The sequence below is a fragment of the Haemaphysalis longicornis genome, unplaced genomic scaffold, assembly GCF_048455015.1.
Source record: "Haemaphysalis longicornis isolate Haplotype H1 unplaced genomic scaffold, Haemaphysalis longicornis Haplotype H1 scaffold_5, whole genome shotgun sequence".
Classification (NCBI taxonomy): Eukaryota; Metazoa; Arthropoda; class Arachnida; order Ixodida; family Ixodidae; genus Haemaphysalis; species Haemaphysalis longicornis.
The window spans coordinates 156,135,788-156,156,363 of NW_027526385.1; the positions used below are offsets into that span (position 1 = coordinate 156,135,788).

Sequence of the window (20,576 nt, forward strand, 5' to 3'; positions counted from 1 at the left end):
ACCCCGGCTCTGATGAACTGAATGTATCCTTACTCGTACCCGCCCGACAAGTTCCAGCTCCGTGGCAGGGAGACTGCAGACCAGGAGCTCACCTTGTGGGACTGTGTCATGAACCCTTAAGAAGCGACGTCAAGAACCATCACTCCACGGCTTGAAGAAGCCACAAGGAGCTACTCCTACGAGAATCAACTGGGGCGTCCAGCAGATGTTGCGGGCGCTCAGCTCAGCGATCGTCGTAGTTGACCATGGAGCAAAAACAGTTGGCGGAGCGACGCCGACGACGCATCGTGCGCATCGGGCCATGTGTCTCAAATTCACGCGTACGGCTAGTCGTGTCACAGTCGCCACGATCAGTCGCATGCGATTCCCATGCACCAATCGTCCATGTGTTTCGCGCTTTATGGCATGTGTTACGCACCTACGGCACGCGAGGTGACGTCACCGCTCCGCAATGCTTTGTGGTGAAACGGACGGATAACACTCACCTTAAATATCTGCTGTTAAACGAAATAATAGATTATATATATATATATATATATATATATATATATATATATATATATATAGATAGAGAGAGAGAGAGAGAGAGAGAGAGAGAGAGAGAGAGAGAGAGAGAGAGAGAGAGAGAGAGAGAGAGAGAGTCCAAACCGTCATTTCAGGTATATCACTTTTATTAAAAATCAAAATGGCTTTAGGAGCAGCCTCTATTATTTACCGGCTCCGCCTACACGCTCCACATTATCTGCGTGTTCATACTGAGGTGGCGCCTTGTAAATATTCAATGTGGAGTCCTGAACCGAGTCCAAGGGCTGTCAGATGGCCCTGCCAGACGAGCAATTTCTGCTACGTCACTCATTCTCAAGGCAGCAAGGGCGCTCTCTGGATAGTTCGTGATGACCCCGTCCAGTCCAAGTCTGCGAAATAAAATATCGAATTATATAATTTGTAGGACCTATGTAAATGATTGCGATGCGAATTTATAATAGCATCCACAAGAAAGCTACCTGGAATGTTATAAATGCACCAAAGACATGGGAAGCGAACGAAATAACAGTAACCTACTGCGACACGATATCTGCCACGTTTTGCGCTTTGTAAACTTGAGTGATCTACTCGAGCAAGCCCGTTTGTGGGCCTTAATCCTATTTTGGCGGCATTACATATTTGCGGGCATTTTGCATTTTACGCCACAATTTGTGCACTTCTTAAGATACGAGTAAATGCTATAAAAAAACACACGGGTCGTAGATACAACATAGGTTTACTTCTAAAAAAATCCATTGATGTAAAACGTTTGCCGAACTATTCGAAACACCCAACTGAAAGAAATGACTGAAAGCAACATAAGTCTTAATTTTCTCGTTTTGCAATATCTGTTTGGAGGAATTACAATAGCCCAAAAACTTATGTTGGTGTATCAAATTTTCAGTATTCGGCACTCATAGATTGCATACAATGTTCTTTCTTTGTTCTTGGGTGGACAAAATAAAAACTCAAAGGCCTTCCCACACGCAGAAGCAGCACGAAAGCGATATTCCGAAAGAAAGCTAAAAGTAAACAAAAAAATCGTTTTGTGCGGCATGTGTTATGATGAAATTGCTGTAGGCGGAAACCGCGTGCAGTTTGTGCCTCAGGACAGTGGCGGATCCATAGGGGGGCCCCTGGGGGCCGCCCCCCCCCCCTCAAGGCACCTGTTCGCCCCCCTTGCTTTCCCCTTTCATACCCATATCCACCCATCCGTTTGATCCGCCAACAACGTACTGTTCCTCCATGTGTGCATGGCTTTGGGCTCATTGCAGGCACAAGTCGACTTCGCGGTTCGCGTCGCCTCACATTTCACCCCCCTCCCCGCCTCCCACCCCGCCGGCTCGTTCAATGTTTCCCATTCGAGCGGTTTTCGCTGCCAAGCGCTGCCCCACAGCAGCCGCCAAGGCCATGAGCAAGGGAGCACGGCTCGGCAGCGCCTATGCAGACGACAAAGATTGAGCAAAAAAAAAAAAGGAAGGCTCCCGAGATTTGTGCAACACCTTTGGTCTCTTTGCCTGTCCAGAGCAGTTTTGAGCAGCTCCTGGGCAGTCCAGAACTGCCCCCGCATAAGGCAAATGAAATATGTGCAAATGGGCAAATGAAGTACGGAGCTGGCTTGGGCAGTTCTGAGCAGTCCAAAATGACAAATAAAGGAGACCTCTTGCTTCGCGGGCGGACGCGGCGGCGCGGAATTCTGCGTATCACTGCGCATGCGCATCTGGAGCTGTAGGCAACTGCGCCTGCGCCGTTTCGGAGCCGGTTGAAGAGACAGACTTGCGCGCGGGTCGTGGCCTTTCTTTCCTCCATGGCCGTAACGAGGCATCGCCGACCTGCCGTGACCTACCGCCGCTTGCCCGCGCGCCGAGAACGTCGGAGTGCAACCATAAAGCAGGCACAACGGACCGGGGCTAGCTCACGACAACCAAGGCAGAGAAGTGGCTGGATTCTGTCGAGGTCCCTCGAGCCAGGAGACGGAGGCGGTTCAGAGAACACACAGTTCGTTTTGTAAAATGGGTGAGTGGTCTGTTTGCTCCGTATACGAAACGATGTACACCGAGCGGAGCGCGAAAACTATTAGCGTGACCCCTTCCACCCAGTGCCTGCGGTCGAGATATTTGAGTACGCATGCGTGTCAATGTATGTGAACGTTTTCAATTCCGTCTGCAGCCGGCGATGCTGCAGCGCTTCGTTTCTCTTGAATGTGGCACCCGGCGTCGCCTTGCGCAAGGTTCTTGGCAGCCGGGCGGCCGGCTGCGTGAGGCATGCGCCGAAGTCGTGTAACGGCCCCGTTCAGCTGCGAGATATGTCATTCGGGCGCTCTTTTAATAGTCATATTATTCACTGTAAAGGAGTATGGTCTTGGAGTACGTCGAGGATATTCTTGCATGATTAAACCATTTCCGGTCGTTATGGGATCAACAGACAGCTTATATCGAGCACTGAAAACAATCGCGTGAAGAAAACAATGAAGAATTCTTACTTGATCTCTCTGGCGATGCTGGATACTTTATCGAGTGTCCATGCGTAGCCTTTGTCAACGAAGTCACAGCCTGGAATGCGACCATCACGGCAGGCTACAATATTTTTCAGTCGAGCGTACCGGCCAGCGATGTAAGCGAACCAGTTGGTGTTGCCGCTGCCTGCCCATCGGTGGTCAGAGATACCAAGTGCCGCAAAAGTTTGGTCTACTTCTTCAAGGGGAGCCATTCCCCCAAAGTCGAAGCCTGTGAAAAAAAATAGCATTGTATTGCTTATTTAAAACCCTACACAAATAGGTGCACTTTACGACCCCACTACGTGTATTCTACTGAAATATGTGGTGGTGGTCGAGGTGCGAGAAGAGTGAGTTCTACCCACTAATGGGGGGACGGGCCAGGAAAGGGCCTCTAACGCAGGAAAGCAATTATTAGTATTCAAAGAAATATATTTATAATGCATTTAAAGTAACTGTTTAGGATAAACCATGAAAATAGAAACCGAAATAAAAGCTGATCATTACTATACTCTCCCTAAGGCGAAATTTGTGCGCAGCGCGAACTGCAGTCTTCTCGATCACGGCGCATATCTGCTGCGTCTCACGAAGTGATCACGTGATCAGCGAAGGCACGGCTGCGCGCGCTACTCTGCCGTTATCTGTGAGCGCGTCGCCGGCGCCGAGCATGTTATTGTAAATCTTGCTTTAACCTCCCGCACAAATGTCACGTGGTTCAGGTGAGCAAAGCTACAAGGAGGAGAGAGGGGGAGTTGTTTTACTGAACGAGAAAGGTGCAACGATGAGGAAGCCGGAGGACCTATGTGCGTGCATCACGCAGCGTGTGCTGCCTGCTGCTGTGGCGCCGCCTCAGCATACCGCCCTCTCCATCACGCTTTCACCGCACTTTCCTCCTCCGTTTTTCTTCTCTCTTGGGTGTTTCCTTCGTTCGCTTGGTTACGAGGCCGACAAAGACGCCAAACCACAGTAACGGAGGTGTAAGTGCTGCGTACCAAGAAATAAATATTGCCCGAACTTGATACATGGATAGAAAAATTATTAAAACGATTATAAGGTCGAAACTAATAGGAGGCAGTGAAGAAGGCACTGAGGAAAATGCTGGCAGAATATGGAGGGAAACCCAGCATGGCCATCTGCACGGGAGACAGTCAGATACCGAAATGAGTAAGTGCGTGGCTGATCAAAGATACCCGCGGCAAAAAGGTGTACGCTGCACTCCATCCTCATTGTCATCATCATCACTATTAAAGTCCACAGCCTGACAATGGCATTTACAATGGACTTTCGCCCACTGCAATCGTAGGCTCTTAAAATTTAATGCCTTCGCGTCCGACGCTTATTTATGTTGGCCTAATTGAAGGTGACTTTTATTAGGCTTTTATTAGTGACTGCCGTCCACTGTTGCCCAGCCGACCCCTTATGGCGCAAAACCCGACGCTGAGGAAGACTGACGTACGGCGAACCCCCGACCACCGCTCTGCTACCACAGCGTAGAAACCGGCCGCATTTTCCGTTCCGGCACCTACAAGCAACTCGGCCTTCAAAGTTTCTCCGTCGACGAATGGCGCCCTCCCCCGCCAACCACCACGTGAGATCGACGAGTATCTATCTTAGAACACCCGCGGCCCTGCCCGTTTCAACCGGTCGCCGTTGCCCTACCCATACCTATGGCCGATCCGCCGCAGCAACGCTTACTTCGCGCGTGGAAGGTCCCCCAGCCCACGAAGGGGAAACTGAAAGCAGCAGCTTCTAGAGGTGAAGTTGCACCACCGCGCAAAGTCAAAAACCCTCCAACGATGCAACGACGCAGCGAATAATACCAAGACTTACGACGCGACCACAGCTAGGTGTATGGACTTAACTCTGACGGGACCTTGCAACACGAAAACAGCCACACGGCGCGCCGCCTCCCCGACGTCACCAATCTCGCAATCAGCAAGACAACAACTACGACGCGTAGCCATTGACCATCAATGCGAACCAGCCGTGATACGACGCCCCGACGAACCAGGAACTCGAAGACTACTTCCGACGTACGGCTTTCCATGATGCCCTTGAAGTGGAGGCTGTGATAGACACGGCAGCAGGCTACTCAGTGATGAGAGCATCACTCGCGACCAATCGGAAAAAAGTTACGACCCGCTGGAATAATCCGCATATCCCCACAGAAGGAAGCCAGCTCGTGACGCCGAGTGGACCGTGACATCGCGCGCCGCCATAAATGGCACCACGTACCCTGCTGTTGTCATTCTTCCACACTGCCCGCGATGTAATTCTTGGACAGAACTTTCTGTCGCACAAAGGGACCATTACTGATCTTCAGGCAAAGTCAGTCCATTTCTCCGCTGATCATGCCGACCCGCTGAAGCGAGGATTCCTCGTGCAAGGATTCCTCCGACTCTGCGCGTACTATCAGCGCTTCGTCTCAAACTTTGCACGCATTGCAGAGCCACTCACGCGCTGGAGAAAAGAAATAACCCCTTTCTGCTGGGAGAAGCCCAAGAGGAAGCATTCCAAGAACTTAAACGACGCCTACAAAGCCCGCCAGTACTCGCTCATTTCGACAGACACCGAAACAGAAGTGCACACACACGCCGATATAGGCCTGGGTAAAGTCGTCGTCCAAAAGCAAAGCGGCTGCGAAAAAGTAATCGTGTGTGCCACCCGTGGCCTTTCTAAGCAAGACAAAAAAACTGCTCAGCCTCTGAGAAAGAGCATCCTACCACCATGTGGGCATTTCTAAATTCTGCCTCTACGTGTATGGCAGGCCATTTAATGTGGTGACCGACCATCATGCGCTGAGTTTGCTCGCCAATTTGCAGAACCTTTTTGGCTGTCTCGTGCGCGGGACCCTGCGCGTCTAAGAATTCGACGTGACGATAGTCTACAAATTGGGCAGGAAACACTCGGACGCCCACTGCCTTTCACGCGCCCCTGTCGACCTACCGCCAGCGGACTACGTCGAAGACGCCGCTTTGCTCGGAATGGTGACGAAATACGCCCTAGCCGCCCTGCAGCGGGCCGTTCACGAGCTGCGCGTCATGATCTACCATCTGGAAGGACGCGACATGGCCGTGCCAAGGGCTCTGAAGCGTAACGCCGCTGCATTCTGCTTGAAACATTCGGCACCAGTAAAGAACTTCGACCCTACAAACGGGAACGAGGCACATTGTCGTCATTCCCGACGGCATACGTGACCAATTCTTGGAAGTATCATCAGACGATGATGATGGTTGGATTTTTATGACGCAAGGCCAACTAGGGCAAAGAGCGCCAAATCAGTCATTATGTATGAGGGGTGAAGATGTAAACACTAAAATCGCTCAGTAAGGCCTAGAGTAAAAACAGTTGAAGACAATCGTGGTAGCCGGTGTGCAGTGCCCCCATCTGCTGCCACGGGTCATTATGCAGAAGCACTAGAGCAGGAAATTACGAAAATGGACCCCGTCATCCATGAACGCCGCTGGGGATGACATAGAGAAAGTAGGCATTCGCAGCGACCCCTCGGTCGTGACTGTGTCTGCCGAGAAGCTCCTCAGCGACAGCAGCCACCAGTTTAGACACTCACCGGCCGCCTTGGCCTTCTCCATGCGCATGATGATGCCTGTGACGCAAGCCGGGCATTATAGGGACATCAATGATTGATTTTGATTGTTGGATTCCTTTTTTGGCGCAAGGCCAGCTAGGGTAAACAGCGCCAAACAAAAGTGATCACCACAGAAAGTTAGGTATTAAAACGTGTAAGTCAGATAAGTATGAAATCAATTAAAGGCGATGGTGGTGGCTGGTGTATAGGGCCAGTTTTTATTACACATGATGGGAATTGAGGTTTAAAAATGCTATATCTGACAAATACTTAACAAATACCTCACAGATCAATAATGACCTCAAAAATATCGTCGATTGGTGCGAAGAAGACAATTATGCATTATTCCACAGAAAACGCATTATATGATATTCAGCTCCCCTAACAGAGTGCGGTGTACCATTTCTCCGGTTTACGTTAACACACGTGTCATCTACCCATAACGACACTGCAGCTTTTTAGGTGTTGAATTAGACCCGTTCCTCAAATTCACTTTTGACATTAACTCACTAAAAACAAGACTGCATATAGTATCAGTGTCCTAATAAAAGCCCGCCATTACTTTTCACCACAAACTCTAAGCACGCTGGACTACGCCTTCATCCACAGTCACTTCAATTACAGTATGGGGTATTGGGGATTAACTTAACCGCTCTCATGTAACTCCTCTGCAGCATGTACAAAATCAGGCTGTCCGAATAATCACCCACAGTTCCTACAATGTTCGCTTTACACCCCTTTTCTTGCAGCTAAATCTTTTACGCATAGACGAACTCATCAAGTACAACTTGGGAATCACCGCATATAATTTGGTTAGAACTCCTAGTTTCTTAATGTGATTGGCATCGATCATTTAACTAACCCAAATGTTACGCGGTTTTTACTACACAATAACTTCTTGCTGCCAAAAGTACTCACAAATTACGGCTTACAGACTCTGCGATTCACTATCATAAAATTTTGTACCACTTTGCCCCTCACTGTAAAAACTGCACTATCGCTTACCCATTTCAAAACATTACTGCGACCATACATATCCTAACAATCATCCGCCATTTAACTTCCTGTATGTACATTTTGAAGTGTTAGAATCTTAGACATTCATCTACATCGGGTGTACTAGTATGTTTTGTATTGAAATGCCTTCCCACCTTATTCTTAATGTTTTGCCGTTTTTATGTGAGTTAAATGTAACTTTGCCGCTAACTATTGTATACAATATTTTACTGTGACTTTGTCTGTTATTTTTTTGTATAATTTCTGTTGTATTACTTCACTGCGTTCTCAGAATAACGCTGTTCTCAGAATAACGCGTTCTCAGAATAACGCAGAATAACGCTCAGAATAACGTTTTTAGAATAACGCTCAGCAGTAGCTTTCGCCACTGCTGAGAATTTTTTTCTTTTCTACTCGTTAAGTAACAATGGGTCCCATTACAGTGCTAAACTCTGGGACCCCTTTCTGTATAATATTTTTTCACACATTGCATATTTTCTTACGAATAATAAACTAAAACTGAATGCGTTACACGTTTGGGGCTGTGGGGGTATACTGGGAAAATAATGCATTTGTACCACGTATATTGTTTTCAGCCCTTGTGAGAATATCACCGTTCAGTCCCGTGTTTACATCGTGATTCATGGGGACCTTCACTGAAGACATGCACTTCATGCTGCATCAGACACCCACCACATACCGATGCAGTCCCTCCAAGATTGTGAGTCAGGATGCGCCGAGAATGTGTCTAAAGCTCCCTTGAAAACATCCCGGGCGTCGAGGCTTTTCACGTACAAGAGAACGTTGAGTGCGTTCGAGGGCGAAACTGCAGGATAGTGTTTAAAAATGTTTAAGCTGGGAAGGCAAAAGTTTTGAATGCAGGAATTTTACGCTCAGCCATGATTTCCGAAAAAAAGTCTGAGGACACCTGGTAGTTTATATGGGTTGTGAATTCGCAAACGTGAATTTCCATTTAAACGCGAGAGACGCCTTGCTTCCTCCTAGCATTTTACAAGTGCTTTGTAACCTTGCCATTTGGGACACTAGGCTGTGTGATCCGCCTTAACACTTTCATTGGCTCCGATCTGTCTCGTGCTCGTGGCGCTGCTGCGCGTTTGCCCCTCAGCGTGCATAGTGATAGCGTTGACAACGAGGATGACGTTTTCTTCTTGTATATCAAACGCTGTGTGTTTATCATTGCCTATCGCATCAACTGATAATTGCGGAACAGCCACGTTGTCGTTGCAGATGACTCAGAAAAAAGATCCTTTATAAATCCGTGACCCCTTGTAGCACAACGTGGAATACCTGCTGTACTAGGGCCAGCCCAACGCCACCTCCAATCCCTAAACACCTCTAAAAATTTGATGATATAGCTTGTGCTCTGTTCTAGGCGCACATATAACCATCTCTGTTATTGTTTCTTCAATCGCTAAGCGAACTAAGACCAGCCTTGCTCCTGCTAACAAATATATTCGCAAAAAGATCAGCCATCGTCTTCGCGAAGTGCGAAAGCTAATGAAAATGTTCTCATATAAACGAAGAACCACAACATTTTTTTCAATCGCGAAATAAAGTAATTATATTCTGTAGAATGATAGATTTCGTTTACCTGAAACTAAAATGTTATCAACTGCACATGCTCCTACTGAAAGTAGAAAACCGCGATAGATAGGTAACCTTTTCCCGTTGCAGTACATCATCACATCATCTAACATTGAAACCTATACTGCGGTTCCAAACCGATGTTACAATTCTATCCTCGATGTTTAGCGACGTGAAGGTTACTGAACAAATAATAACAACCCTGTTTGCACGTAATTACACAGCAAAAGCAGTCTGTGACCTGTCGCCGCCCGTGTGCAGTTCGTTCCCCTCAAAAGAAAAAAACTGTGGGATGACAGCCAAGGCGCCGCCTAAACAAAGCTGGTTTTCGATATCGTATGCGAGCTAAAACCTTTGTAAATTGTGGCCTGTCTTTTAACCCATAGTAGCAAGAATTCTTGCCTCAGGAGCTGGTATTCTGATGCAAAAGTAACTGGCGGCGGTGTACTTCGTTTCAGCTTATACTATAGCAACGCCAGTTCGAAATTGCTTTTATCTTCATAATAAGCCTTGTAAAGACGCTGGTGAAAATTCGCCTGAGAAAATAACACTGCTAAACTGGACGCTACTACCCGCATATTGAGGCTCCTGCGAGCGGCCGCTAGCACCGGTGCGCCCTCTACCGTTTTATCACCTACGTCACGCCCGGAATGGCCGCCTTCTTTTTCAGTTTCAATTCCAAAACCACTAATCGTCCGGAGCAGTTTGCGTCGCGCGCGTCCCGGTTTGAAACGCAGTGTTTTGAAGTTAGCACTCGCTCTGTGTGCTACTACATGACATGATTTTTTACGCTGGCGAAATTTTGAGCGCAGTTGGCCTTTTAGCCCGAAATCTTGCAATCTGCTACGCACTATGTCAATTTCCATCACAGATTTTTGCCCCTGTGCAATTACGCTTGACTGTCGCTTTTCACTGGCCCGATAAAATAGCGAAGATAACTCCCCATAGAGCTCGCTCATCGTTGCAATCATACCTCTTTGCATGATATTGATCTGCGGATCTAGAAACAATACAACAATAATTTTCTTTCTTGAATTAGAGGCCGAAACAGTTCAGATGTGACTGGCGTACTTACGTATTCGGTGGGTATAGCATGATTTTGGTCCCATCCCAATGTCAACGCGCACATCGTTTTGAATATATTGCAAGATGCATTCCATTACCACCACTACATAACATGGCTTTGATTTTACTCACTCAGTACCTGTTGAGTGCCACAAGGCATAAACTGCCACAAATAGAGACACATTGTAAAATATGAGACAATAATTAAATCAGGATTAATAAGCTAGGTGAGCTTCAAGATGTAACCCGGCGCTCTGCGACATCCTGCATCTTCATTGTCACACAACGCTTCAGATTGGCAGAGAGAAGTACGGGAAAAAATTACGCCCACCTCCCCTCGCAGGAACCCTGGTGTGATGCTACGCTGAAGGGGGTTTCATTGTGCGTTTCCGTTGGGTCGATTACTCGAATTGCGTGAACAATCGTCGGGTAATGCGAGAGAGAGAGAGAGAGAGTGAGAGAGAGCAAGCGTAGCGCGGACGACCGTCGACTAAGAGACCTGCCGGAGTGCGGCACTCCGCTTGCGCAGCGCGCCCGAAGGAGAGGAGACCACGGGGAGAGAGGGAGCTGCACATGCGCACAGCGCCCTTGCGCCGCGCGGAGCGCCGCCCACCGGCGGAGTGAGAGAGCGCGCCGTACTGCGCGGGCCACAGATGTTGGCGGAGAGGGCGCGCTATCACGGCGAGAGGAGAGGGGGTGAGCAGAGGAGAGACGCAGCTGTGCGGACGCGGACAACGACGACGCAGGAAGGACAGGGCCGCCGGCAAGAGATGCTCCTTTCAGCGTCGCATCTAAAAAAACATGGTTGGTTCCTCTGTCATAGGAGTCGGTAAAACACGAAAGTGAAATGTGCAGCGAAATCTGCAGCTCAGCATGATTTGCGGATCCGCGGATCTCTTGTGGGTGTGCATGGTGAGCGACGTCCCGCTGGCGGGTCGCTTCGGCAAAGGTGTACTCGCTTCATTTCCGTGACGAATATGACGTCAGTGAAATCTTGGTATATGCTGGCGTAAAAGACTTTCGTGTTGAAATATAAAACCCAAAAGCAAACAACCCTAACTATAAGATACACTTTAGTACTAAAGGTTGCTTCCCCGCAAGAAGACCCTGTGTGCAGGGGTGCACCCTTTACAGCCCGCTTGCTTCGTTCAACTAGCGTCACTTCCGTGACGGATATGACGTCACTCTAATGTTTGTGTATTCGGGAATAAAACACTTTCGTGTTGAAAAGTACATAAGAACGCACAATGGGGACCGAGTAGCGGCGAAACTGAGGTGGTGGTGAGGGAAGAGCGTATACTTGTAGCGTGCTTGCACTGCCGCAAAGGTTCGTCGCTTGGAAGGTGCAAGATCAAACTAAAGCGATTCTCATCATGGTGACCAGACGAAAGCCAGCAGAAAGGGCACGGCGTTCGCACTAAAAATCTCTCGGCATGCGCATTAACATTTCGATTGATTGTAGGGTTAAGTGCGGCGAAGCTTAATTTCAATTTTTGTGAAACACAATTTTGAGCTCAATAAAGAAGTGCATGCGAAGCAGCGTGATATGTTAGGTGACCCCGCTAACTTTCGCCATTACGTTCCTCTCGGGTGTTTAAATGAGTTGCTCGTGATGTTTTCTTTGAGAACATTTTCTCGTTTCAAACCGACTGCAAAAAAGTGCGTATTCACCATCTTTCCAGAGGTGCTTAAACAGAAGATCGGCGATGAGTTGACCGGCCTTGTAGTGGTAGCCCGAAGTTATGCTCGAAGTCTTCAGGTCGAGGAAAAGGAGCCTGAGTTTGCCCCTGAACTTGCCACTGTCTGTATCAAGCAAAAAACAAACAAACAAAAAAGGACAAGGTAAGCCCCATTGAAGAAGGTGAAGGTTACTTGAGAAGCATAATAATGCCAATGTATATGTCTCACAATGACATTTATTTTGCGCCATAAAATTTATATTTTCCCAAACTGACACGCCATCACGCAGAATACTTAGAAACAGAATTTTCAACCTGGGAAGCTGGGCGAGTTTTTGCGCGCTGATCTCTGTAGTTCACAGTTACTAAGTTTTAGTGCCAACGCTGATTTCTGAGAATCGTTTATACATATAATCAAGGTTAATTGTGCACGCGTCGTGAAATCTTCCGCTTGGTATGCGCCATTAATCATAATCATAATAAAAGCACCCTGTCTATAAAGTTATCGTCCCCGCTAAGGGCAGCCAGGGCACAGGTCTTCCTTGCGTCGTTCTTCCGCTGTATTTTTTGCTGCCGAAACCCGGGGAGGATGACCGCACGCGACGAAGGAGACCAACGACGTCCCCTGCGGCTTGAGGTTCCTAGAACCCCACGATTTTGACTGTTTCCGCTATTCAGCCAAGCCCTCAGCCGAAGGTCGGCATGGCTGGCCCAGACCGTCCAGTGACGACTGACAGTAAGTGTCGAATAGATAAGCTGCGCCGGCAGCAACGCATCTTTCGCATCGCCACTGCGAGACTGCTCAAGGCAGCGAATGTGCCATCTTCGCATGATTTGCAAGAGGCCATTGACCTTGCAAGCAAAGATGCCGCACTGTACGAGGTCGAAAGGAGAATCGTAGAACTGCTTGAACGTGACAAACTGGACCAGAACTACTTCGACGCGTTGGCATGCCGAGGGGAGATATGCCGTACCCTCATGTGACTGCGCGATGCTTTGAAGGTCCCAAGTCCCAAAGTCACCCGGAAATGGCAGCCACTACCAACGACACATCAGGCAACTTGCCCTCGCCCATTGACTTCTGTGTTCAACGGCGTTCGGTCGGCAACGCATCGAAGCGACCCCTCTGAAGTGCGCTCACTTACATCGACCTCAAAGGTTACCTTGCCAACGTTCCAGGTCCCCACATTTAAGGTTGAGCCGCGTGAACAGCAGAGGCATGGGAGCATTTTCGAGAGGACTACGCGCGAGCACAGGGACTTGTGCTAGATGTAGAAGTTCACGTTCACGTCTATCATGCTCACGTCTAGCACGCCGACAGAATGAAGTGAGAGTGCATACCGCGTTGTGCACACGACGACGTATGAAACATCGACTCGGGATAGCGTGAGGCCAGTAGGTCCGTCGGAGTACAACTGCTCCCGGATGGTGATGCAGAGACCCGTTTCGTTTAACGCGACGCGCGACGCTAGGAAGCGATTCTTTCCCTCACCAGACAAAGGAAGACGATGGGAACCAATTTTCCCACAAATGACTCCGAATTTTCCGCAAAGAAACAAATTGTCGCTGCAGCCCAGGCTTCAACATGCAAGGCCGAAGACGAGGCTCAACGAAAGGACCTGCAAGTCGGAGCATGCCCCGAGGGAGCATCGAACATCTCAACGGAAGAAGGGTGTGCAGACCCCGAGGCTACACCTGCCGCAGACAAGGACGACTCAGAGGCTGCCGTCCAAACAGACAACGAAAACCCTGGAGATTTCAAGGATGAAAAAGAGAAGGCAGAGCCACCAGCGTGCGAGATCGAGTGTATCTTTCTTTCAGCCAACGTGAATAGCAAACGCTTGCTGGAAGTAATGAAACGCCGACGAACTCTAACCAACGAAGGATTGCTACAGGTTGTACCCAGCCACGAATCTGAGGTGTCCTATCTCAGCGAAGTTGGGAAAGCCGAGAAACCTTGGCGCGTCACGTCTGCCTCATGCGAGGAGGCAGCAAGGCCCGGTGGAGAACCATCCGGACCGTACATTGAGCTGACAAAAAGCAGGAAAACGATCTCGTTAGGAGAGGAAAAACAAACGGAAGGCAAGCACACAGCCGGCATGAGAACACCACTAGACTCCCTGCGCAACAGTTACCGTTCCACCAAAATATTAGGACTTGCAAAACATCGACTTCGCCACAATAACTGCACGGCTAAAGGACTATAACCTTCTGAGACAGCGGGACCCTCAGTCTGGTTGTCGTCAGAATTAAATTGGCGGCCCTTCGCTGTCGTGAGATCTGCGCGACGGCGCAAGCACCGGTGGAGACGAAAGAGGGGATAGCAATCCCCGAACGCGTCGCAAAGATTGACCTTACGGACAGAAAAAAACAACATGTTAGGATTACGGATTTATGGTGCACCCATCGACTATCTCGGGCGCGGGAGGACAAAAAATATAGCGGAAGAACGACGCAAGGAAGACCTGGGCCATGGCGGCACTTAGCGGTGACGATAACTTTAATGACAGGGGTGCTTTTATGATGATCATGATGAATAGCGCATACCCAGCGGGAGATTTAACACACGTTATTAAGGTAGCTGCATGATTCAAATACTTTAATCTTCATATGTATGACGGCCGGCAGCAAGCAAAAATATTCCATTCCCCAACCCCACATTCCAGCCAAACACACACATCTAGATATTGACAGCTAGTTATACTAGGACATTTCCTTTCAATTTTTACGAACCGTAACCTCGGAATCAGGAACGATATTAAATTAAAGACCGCGGACGCGTATGTTTGCAGCTAGAGCGTGACTGTTCCAAGACGTCATCTTGCATCCGACTCCAAACCAAGGTCACCAGGCAACACGACTGCTCTAGACTGTGCAGTGCCTGCCATTATAGATAAAAACCATTCAAACTTTGATGCACCGGGTTGTTGAGCTTTAAAAACGTCGCCTTTAAAATTATTTTTGGGAACTACAAGGCCCAGCGTAAAGATTCCAAGGTGGTTTATGTTACCCACAGGTTTTCACCCACTAGCTGCCCCACACTAAAAATGTAACGTGTGCGTGCAAACCTGACCTTAGAGAATTTTTAAATTCCTTAAAGCGAACAAAATATACACGTTGAAGACCATATTTTGGCCCAAAAGTACGAACGTAGCTCGCGTGAGCCTGTACCTCGTGGGAGTGTTTTACGTTCAACCGCAACAGAAGGTTCCGGTAGATGGCGCCACCAGTGGGATGCGTGAAAATTGGAGTGACCTCAGCAAACCTCTTTCGTGTTTATTGTGTCATGATCGAGAGGGAGGGGAAGAGAAGAGAGGCATTTACGAGGCAGAGTCGGCAGGAGACTATCGTTTTTCGACAACATTTGCAGCAAAGTGAGCTGATACGGGACCCTTTTTTATCTGGTTTTGTCTGATCCGACGATGCTGCACGTGGATAGGGCGTTAAACGTCAATGTCGGTAATACGTTGACGTCTATAATACTTGGTCATAACTACTTTCACCTGCTTTTTTCCAGCTATAAAAGCTTCGTGAATTTCATCGGCAGGCCGAGCGACGCATCCATTAAATTTATCGAGAGCAGCTGACCGTTCTTCGATGTCATTAATAGATTGGGCAGGAGTGTCATGACGAAATTGTGTCCAATCCGTTAAGCGTGCAGTGCCAAGACGAAACTATCCCGGCACGGAACAAGAACTTCTAGAGGAGCTAAGGAAACCATGGCCACGACCAGACGGGGACTCGTCCCTGCCCCATGCTCCTTACACTGGCCCCCCAAACGCTGACCTCGATGCGCCCTTCACCCTTCCAGAAATTGAGGCAGTAGTGCGGAACCTCACCCGCAATACCACACCGGGTAAGGACCGCATCCAGAACAAATACTTGCGCAATCTCGATACAGCCGCCCTTGAAGCTTTATTAGCGTATATCAACAAACAATGGAGTGCGGGAACTCTACCACAACTCTGGCGGCACGCGGATATTACTCTTATCCCAAAGCCTAAGAAACCATTGACTCCAGGAAACCTTCGCCCCATTTCACTGACATCGTGTGCAGGGAAACTACGAATATTTAGTGCATAACCGCTTGGTAGCACACATCGAGGATAATGATCTCTTCCCAATGACCATGTTTGGCTTTAGACCCCATCTGTCCACGCAAGATATTTTAATCCAACTTAAGTCGGACATTATTGATCGCCTCACATCATCCCACAAGCGCTGCATACTCACTCTGGACATCAAGGGTGCATTCGACAATGTTTCACACTCGGCAATACTTGCAGGACTCGCATCTCTCGGATGTGGACAGCGCATGTATGACTATGTCAAGGCCTTCTTAACGGACCGTACTGCGACAATTGGTATTGGATATCTTCGATCGTCCGCTTTCACGATGCAAGCGAAAGGTACTCCGCAAGGGTCAGTCATCTCGCCACTGTTATTTAACATCGCCATGAAGGACCTCCCACCGAAATTGCAGTCAATTCCCCACATTAAACACGCACTATATGCGGATGTCCTTACCGTCTGGACGCCTACTGGCTCCATTGGAGAGCAGCAAGACGCCTTGCAGCAAGCGATTACTCCTACCTTTCACTACCTCCAGACACGAGGCCTCCAGTGCGCACCCGAAAAATCGGCTTTGCTAACGCTCCACTCTCAGCCTTCTCACAAATCTGCTCGAGGTATACCTGAACCTCAACTGGCCATTGAAGGGCAGCCAGTCCCCAACGTCCCGCAACTGCGGGTGTTGGGTCTCACAATACCCAAAAACGGCTCTGGGCTGCACACAATTTCCCATCTGCATAAAACCCGGTCGCAACTGATGCATCTTCTGCAACGCATCTCCCACCGCCGTCGAGGCCTTAAAGAGCACGATACTCTACAGATAGTGCAAGCTTTGCTTATTAGCCGCATTGCCTGCGGGACCCCTTACCTCGCTCTGAAAACAACAGAAAAGGCTCGGCTCAACACAATGATTCGCCAAGCGTACAAAACTGCGCTTGGCCTACCCACTGCTACTGCGACCCACAAACTACTCGCCTTGGGTGTTCACAACACGTGGGAAGAGCTGCAAGAAGCCCATCATTCAGCTCAACTACGGCGCCTGCAATTGCCTCCCACTGGTCGACAGGTCCTTACAGCATTAGGACTCCGTCCGATACCCCCGAGGGAACAAAAACAACGCATTCCTCTAGCCCTGCGAGATGGCATTCGGGTGGCCCCAATTCCTCGCAATATGCACGCCAACTACCACCTTGGCCGCCGGGCTGCCCGTGCTCGAGCCCTGACTGCGCGATACGGCGAAGACCCCAGCACCCTATATACAAATGCTACCCCCTACCCTGGGCGCGCCGGCCACGTAGCCTGCGTAGTTACTCATACTGGCCAATGCGTCACTGCCGCCACTACTACCACAAGCTCAATCGATGTCGCCGAAGAAATAGCCATTGCCCTGGCCGCCATTTCCCGCCCTGACCAAGTAACCATCCTCACCGATTCGCAGACAGCCTGCCGAAATTACCAAAGTGGCCGAATTTCTTCATCAGCACTTCACATCCTCAAAAACTGCTCAACGACCCCTGACATCCGCATCGTCTGGGCTCCTGGACACGCCGCCATCCCCGGCAATGAAGCGGCTCACGCAGCGGCTCGCGATATGATACACCGAGCCATTGCCGAGGGTGGCCAATGTTTACCCCCTCACGATCAACTCCACCCACTCAGTGGCTACACGGAGATTCTCGCGCATTACCGGGAAACTCGCCGTCGTCTCCCACTACCACACTGGCGCCTCTCCAGAGAGGACGCTACAACTTGGCGGCGGCTCCAAACGAATACCTATCCACATCCCACCCGCCTCCACCTCATCTTCCCCACCCAACAACCTTCCCTCTGCGCTTACTGTCCCCAGCCTGGCACCCTCTACCACATCATATGGGAGTGGCAACGAACTCCAGACTTGCCCCCCTTTCCAACCCAACCTTCTAGCAGTGGAGGGCTTCCCTGGCCAGCCCGGACCCGGATATCCAGCTTAAATTGGTGACCCGAGCACGGACGGCCAGCCGAAGTCAAGGCATCCTGGACTAGGGACGCCTTCCACGGGGCGACCCCCACGCATCAGCCTCTGATGGAGAAATAAAAAAATTTCTCTCTCTCTCTCTCTCTCTCTCTCTATCGAGAGCACAGTTTTCATTTAAAATTGAAACAAAATTGTAACAATTCATAGTGTTATAAGCACTGCTTGTGATGTTGTGAATGTCAAAGCAATAGCGGCTTAGTCCGAAATTCCGGATACACAGGTGTTGTTGGAACTGCCAAAGCGCGAGATCTAAGTGGTGAGTGCTTTTCTGCTAAGTGCGGCAGAAGCTTGAGTTTTTAAACTCGAAGAGGCGCGTGCTGGCAAAGTTTTCCTGATACGTCACTCACAGCGAAACTGTATTCGCCAAGTTCTGGCCAAAACTGCGCGCGTCCATCGGGTCGCGTCGACAAGAACCACTTGCACTCGTTCCAGAGACTCGTTCCAACCTCTTGTTTTATCCAAGCTCCCGTGACAAATTATACGGTTATTAATTCAGCATTAATTCCAGGGAAGTTAATGGTATATGTCTTCAGTCGACCGCTGTAGTAAGTCACCGTATACATAGCTCAATATTATCCACCAACATGGTTCCGCTGCTGCTTCATCTTCAAAGTAGTGTTACGGCTCCAAATTTTCTCTTCTCTCCGTTACCTTTACTGCGAGCCGTTACCAACAGCCTAAGTTCTCGGTCTAGGTTAACGTTCAGTAGGTGGTATCTTGAGCCTTACGACGTGGAAAACAAAGCCGCACTCATTGTACTCAAAGATACGGGCACCGACCACCACATTAGAATTCAAAGCGTAACGTTATGCGTTCCCTCAGACTAGCACAGGCCTGCATTTCAGTCACAAAGCAATGATCCCATAAATTTATTGAAAACAGGCTTGAGTTCTCGCCTAATTTCTACTTCTGTAATCAACGCGCTTATAGCACACATGTAGGCCTCTGTAGGTTCCCGAAAGAAAAGTTTCTAATTTCAGGGTCCCAAAGCATTCAATAGGCCCACATTTCGTTTGCTGTGTCCATCGGCCAGTCCCAGCTATGGGGCTGCGTGCTACTAGTGTATTTTGAATGCTCTGGGCGCTATTCCAAACCAAGCCCAAATTTACCAAAGTTTTAAAGAAAAACAGTGTTTCTTCGGCTGCTTACAAGAGAACATTTTGGACTGTCTGTATGTCTGCCCCTCGATTCAGCCGCCCGGCCAATAGTTAAATAAGTTAGCAGGAACCGAACATCGCCAAAATCGCCTATGATGAAACAGATACAGTGGTAGGTCGACAGTGATTGCCATAAGAAAGAGATATACTTGGATATGTGAAAGCTTGTCCGATTAACCTGTCGACGGGCTCCCCTCCTGCCGAGTAAAGGTGTTTCTAAACTTAAATTAAAGCACTTCTGCTTTCCGCAGAACAAGTCAACGCCAAAACTTCCAACTTTGGTTGCCTAGTCTTTCAACTGCCTGCTTACCCTACTCCCGTTTCCCAGGGCTGGTACTATCATGTCGCTGTCATGTGGCCGGTGTACCTCATCTAATTCCCTGCACAACTTTCATCTCACCGTTAGCTCCAAGCTGCAGGTTCAGTTATACACCCCAGCTCTGTGTCAAGTGAAATGTAGTTAAATATACTGCGGATATGCTCCGCCTTGCCTCAAACTTGAGTACTCAAGGTTTGACTCGGATGCTTACCCACGTGCGTGACGTTTCGCAAGTAGTCCAAATATTCGGGGATCTCCGCGTACCTCCTGCCCTCACGGTTACAGTCGCAAGGACAGCCGTGGTAAACCCAAGTGGGCGTTCCAGTGGCGTCAAACTGTATGTCTGCCTCCAGGGCGTTGGCACCGCTGTTCACAAAGACGTCGACATCGTACAGCGAGTTCACCATGTGGCCGATGATGAAAAAGGGCCGCTTTTCCATCCACTCACTCTGCGAGAAAGAAGCAAAGATTCTTATTGCGTATGTTTTGCAACCATGCGGGCAGTAAGGGCTACACACAATGGAGGTAGCGTAACGTTTTACGCTATGCGCAAAGATTGCTGTTAAAAATGAGCTATCAACCTGTATGTCCCCCCCAGAAGCCATAGGCAGATAGAAAATTGTCTAGGCGGTGTGCGAGCCAGCTATTGACGGACAGTTTCCCGACTATAACGAAATAATCGCGGCAAAGTGGAAATTAAATTACCCCCTGGTTTAGTCGCATTGAAACGTTTCCTTGCAGATATAGAGCAAACTCGACCTTCCCGTCTTTTCTTTAAACGTTCACAAAAAAAATCAAGGTACTTGGACCCTTCAGAGCAATTTAAATAAACAGGGAAAAGTAAAGACAGAGGACCGCCGCTAACGGAGCAGTGGGCCGACCACAATAATTATTTTGGTGCTCAGGGTGGTGCTAATAGGGCTGATACTGGGGCGAAGCATTACAAATATAATTCCCGTTCCCTCGTCGTAGCGCGGTTGGAACAGCGCCTTGCAGGAGTTGCCTCCATTTCGACGAGGCAGAGGCAAAGGCAAAAGTTAGCTTGTTTAATGCGTGTAGCTAGAA

General features: G+C 49.0%; 1 protein-coding gene across 1 annotated transcript; it reads right to left on the minus strand.

Annotated features, from left to right (window-relative positions):
* Positions 1–699: 699 nt before the first annotated feature.
* LOC144138781 (dermonecrotic toxin LspiSicTox-betaIE1ii-like) lies at positions 700–19,954 on the minus strand. The gene is made up of 4 exons (XM_077671245.1): positions 19,723–19,954; positions 11,943–12,074; positions 3,008–3,251; positions 700–914 (listed from the first exon to the last, which is right to left on the minus strand). The coding sequence occupies exons 1-4, from the start codon at positions 19,949–19,951 to the stop codon at positions 779–781; spliced, it is 741 nt and encodes a 246-aa protein (XP_077527371.1). The 5' UTR covers positions 19,952–19,954; the 3' UTR covers positions 700–778.
* Positions 19,955–20,576: the final 622 nt, after the last annotated feature.

Excerpts from the sequence above, each read along its gene's own strand:
- LOC144138781 (XM_077671245.1), bottom strand. The coding sequence starts at position 19,951 with ATGGAAAAGCGGCCCTTTTTCATCATCGGCCACATGGTGAACTCGCTG. Across the intron at positions 3,252-11,942 it reads TAAGCACCTCTGGAAAGATG|GCTTCGACTTTGGGGGAATG; the intron begins GTGAATACGCAC and ends TTTTTTTCACAG. Across the intron at positions 915-3,007 it reads AGCATCGCCAGAGAGATCAA|ACTTGGACTGGACGGGGTCA; the intron begins GTAAGAATTCTT and ends TTTATTTCGCAG.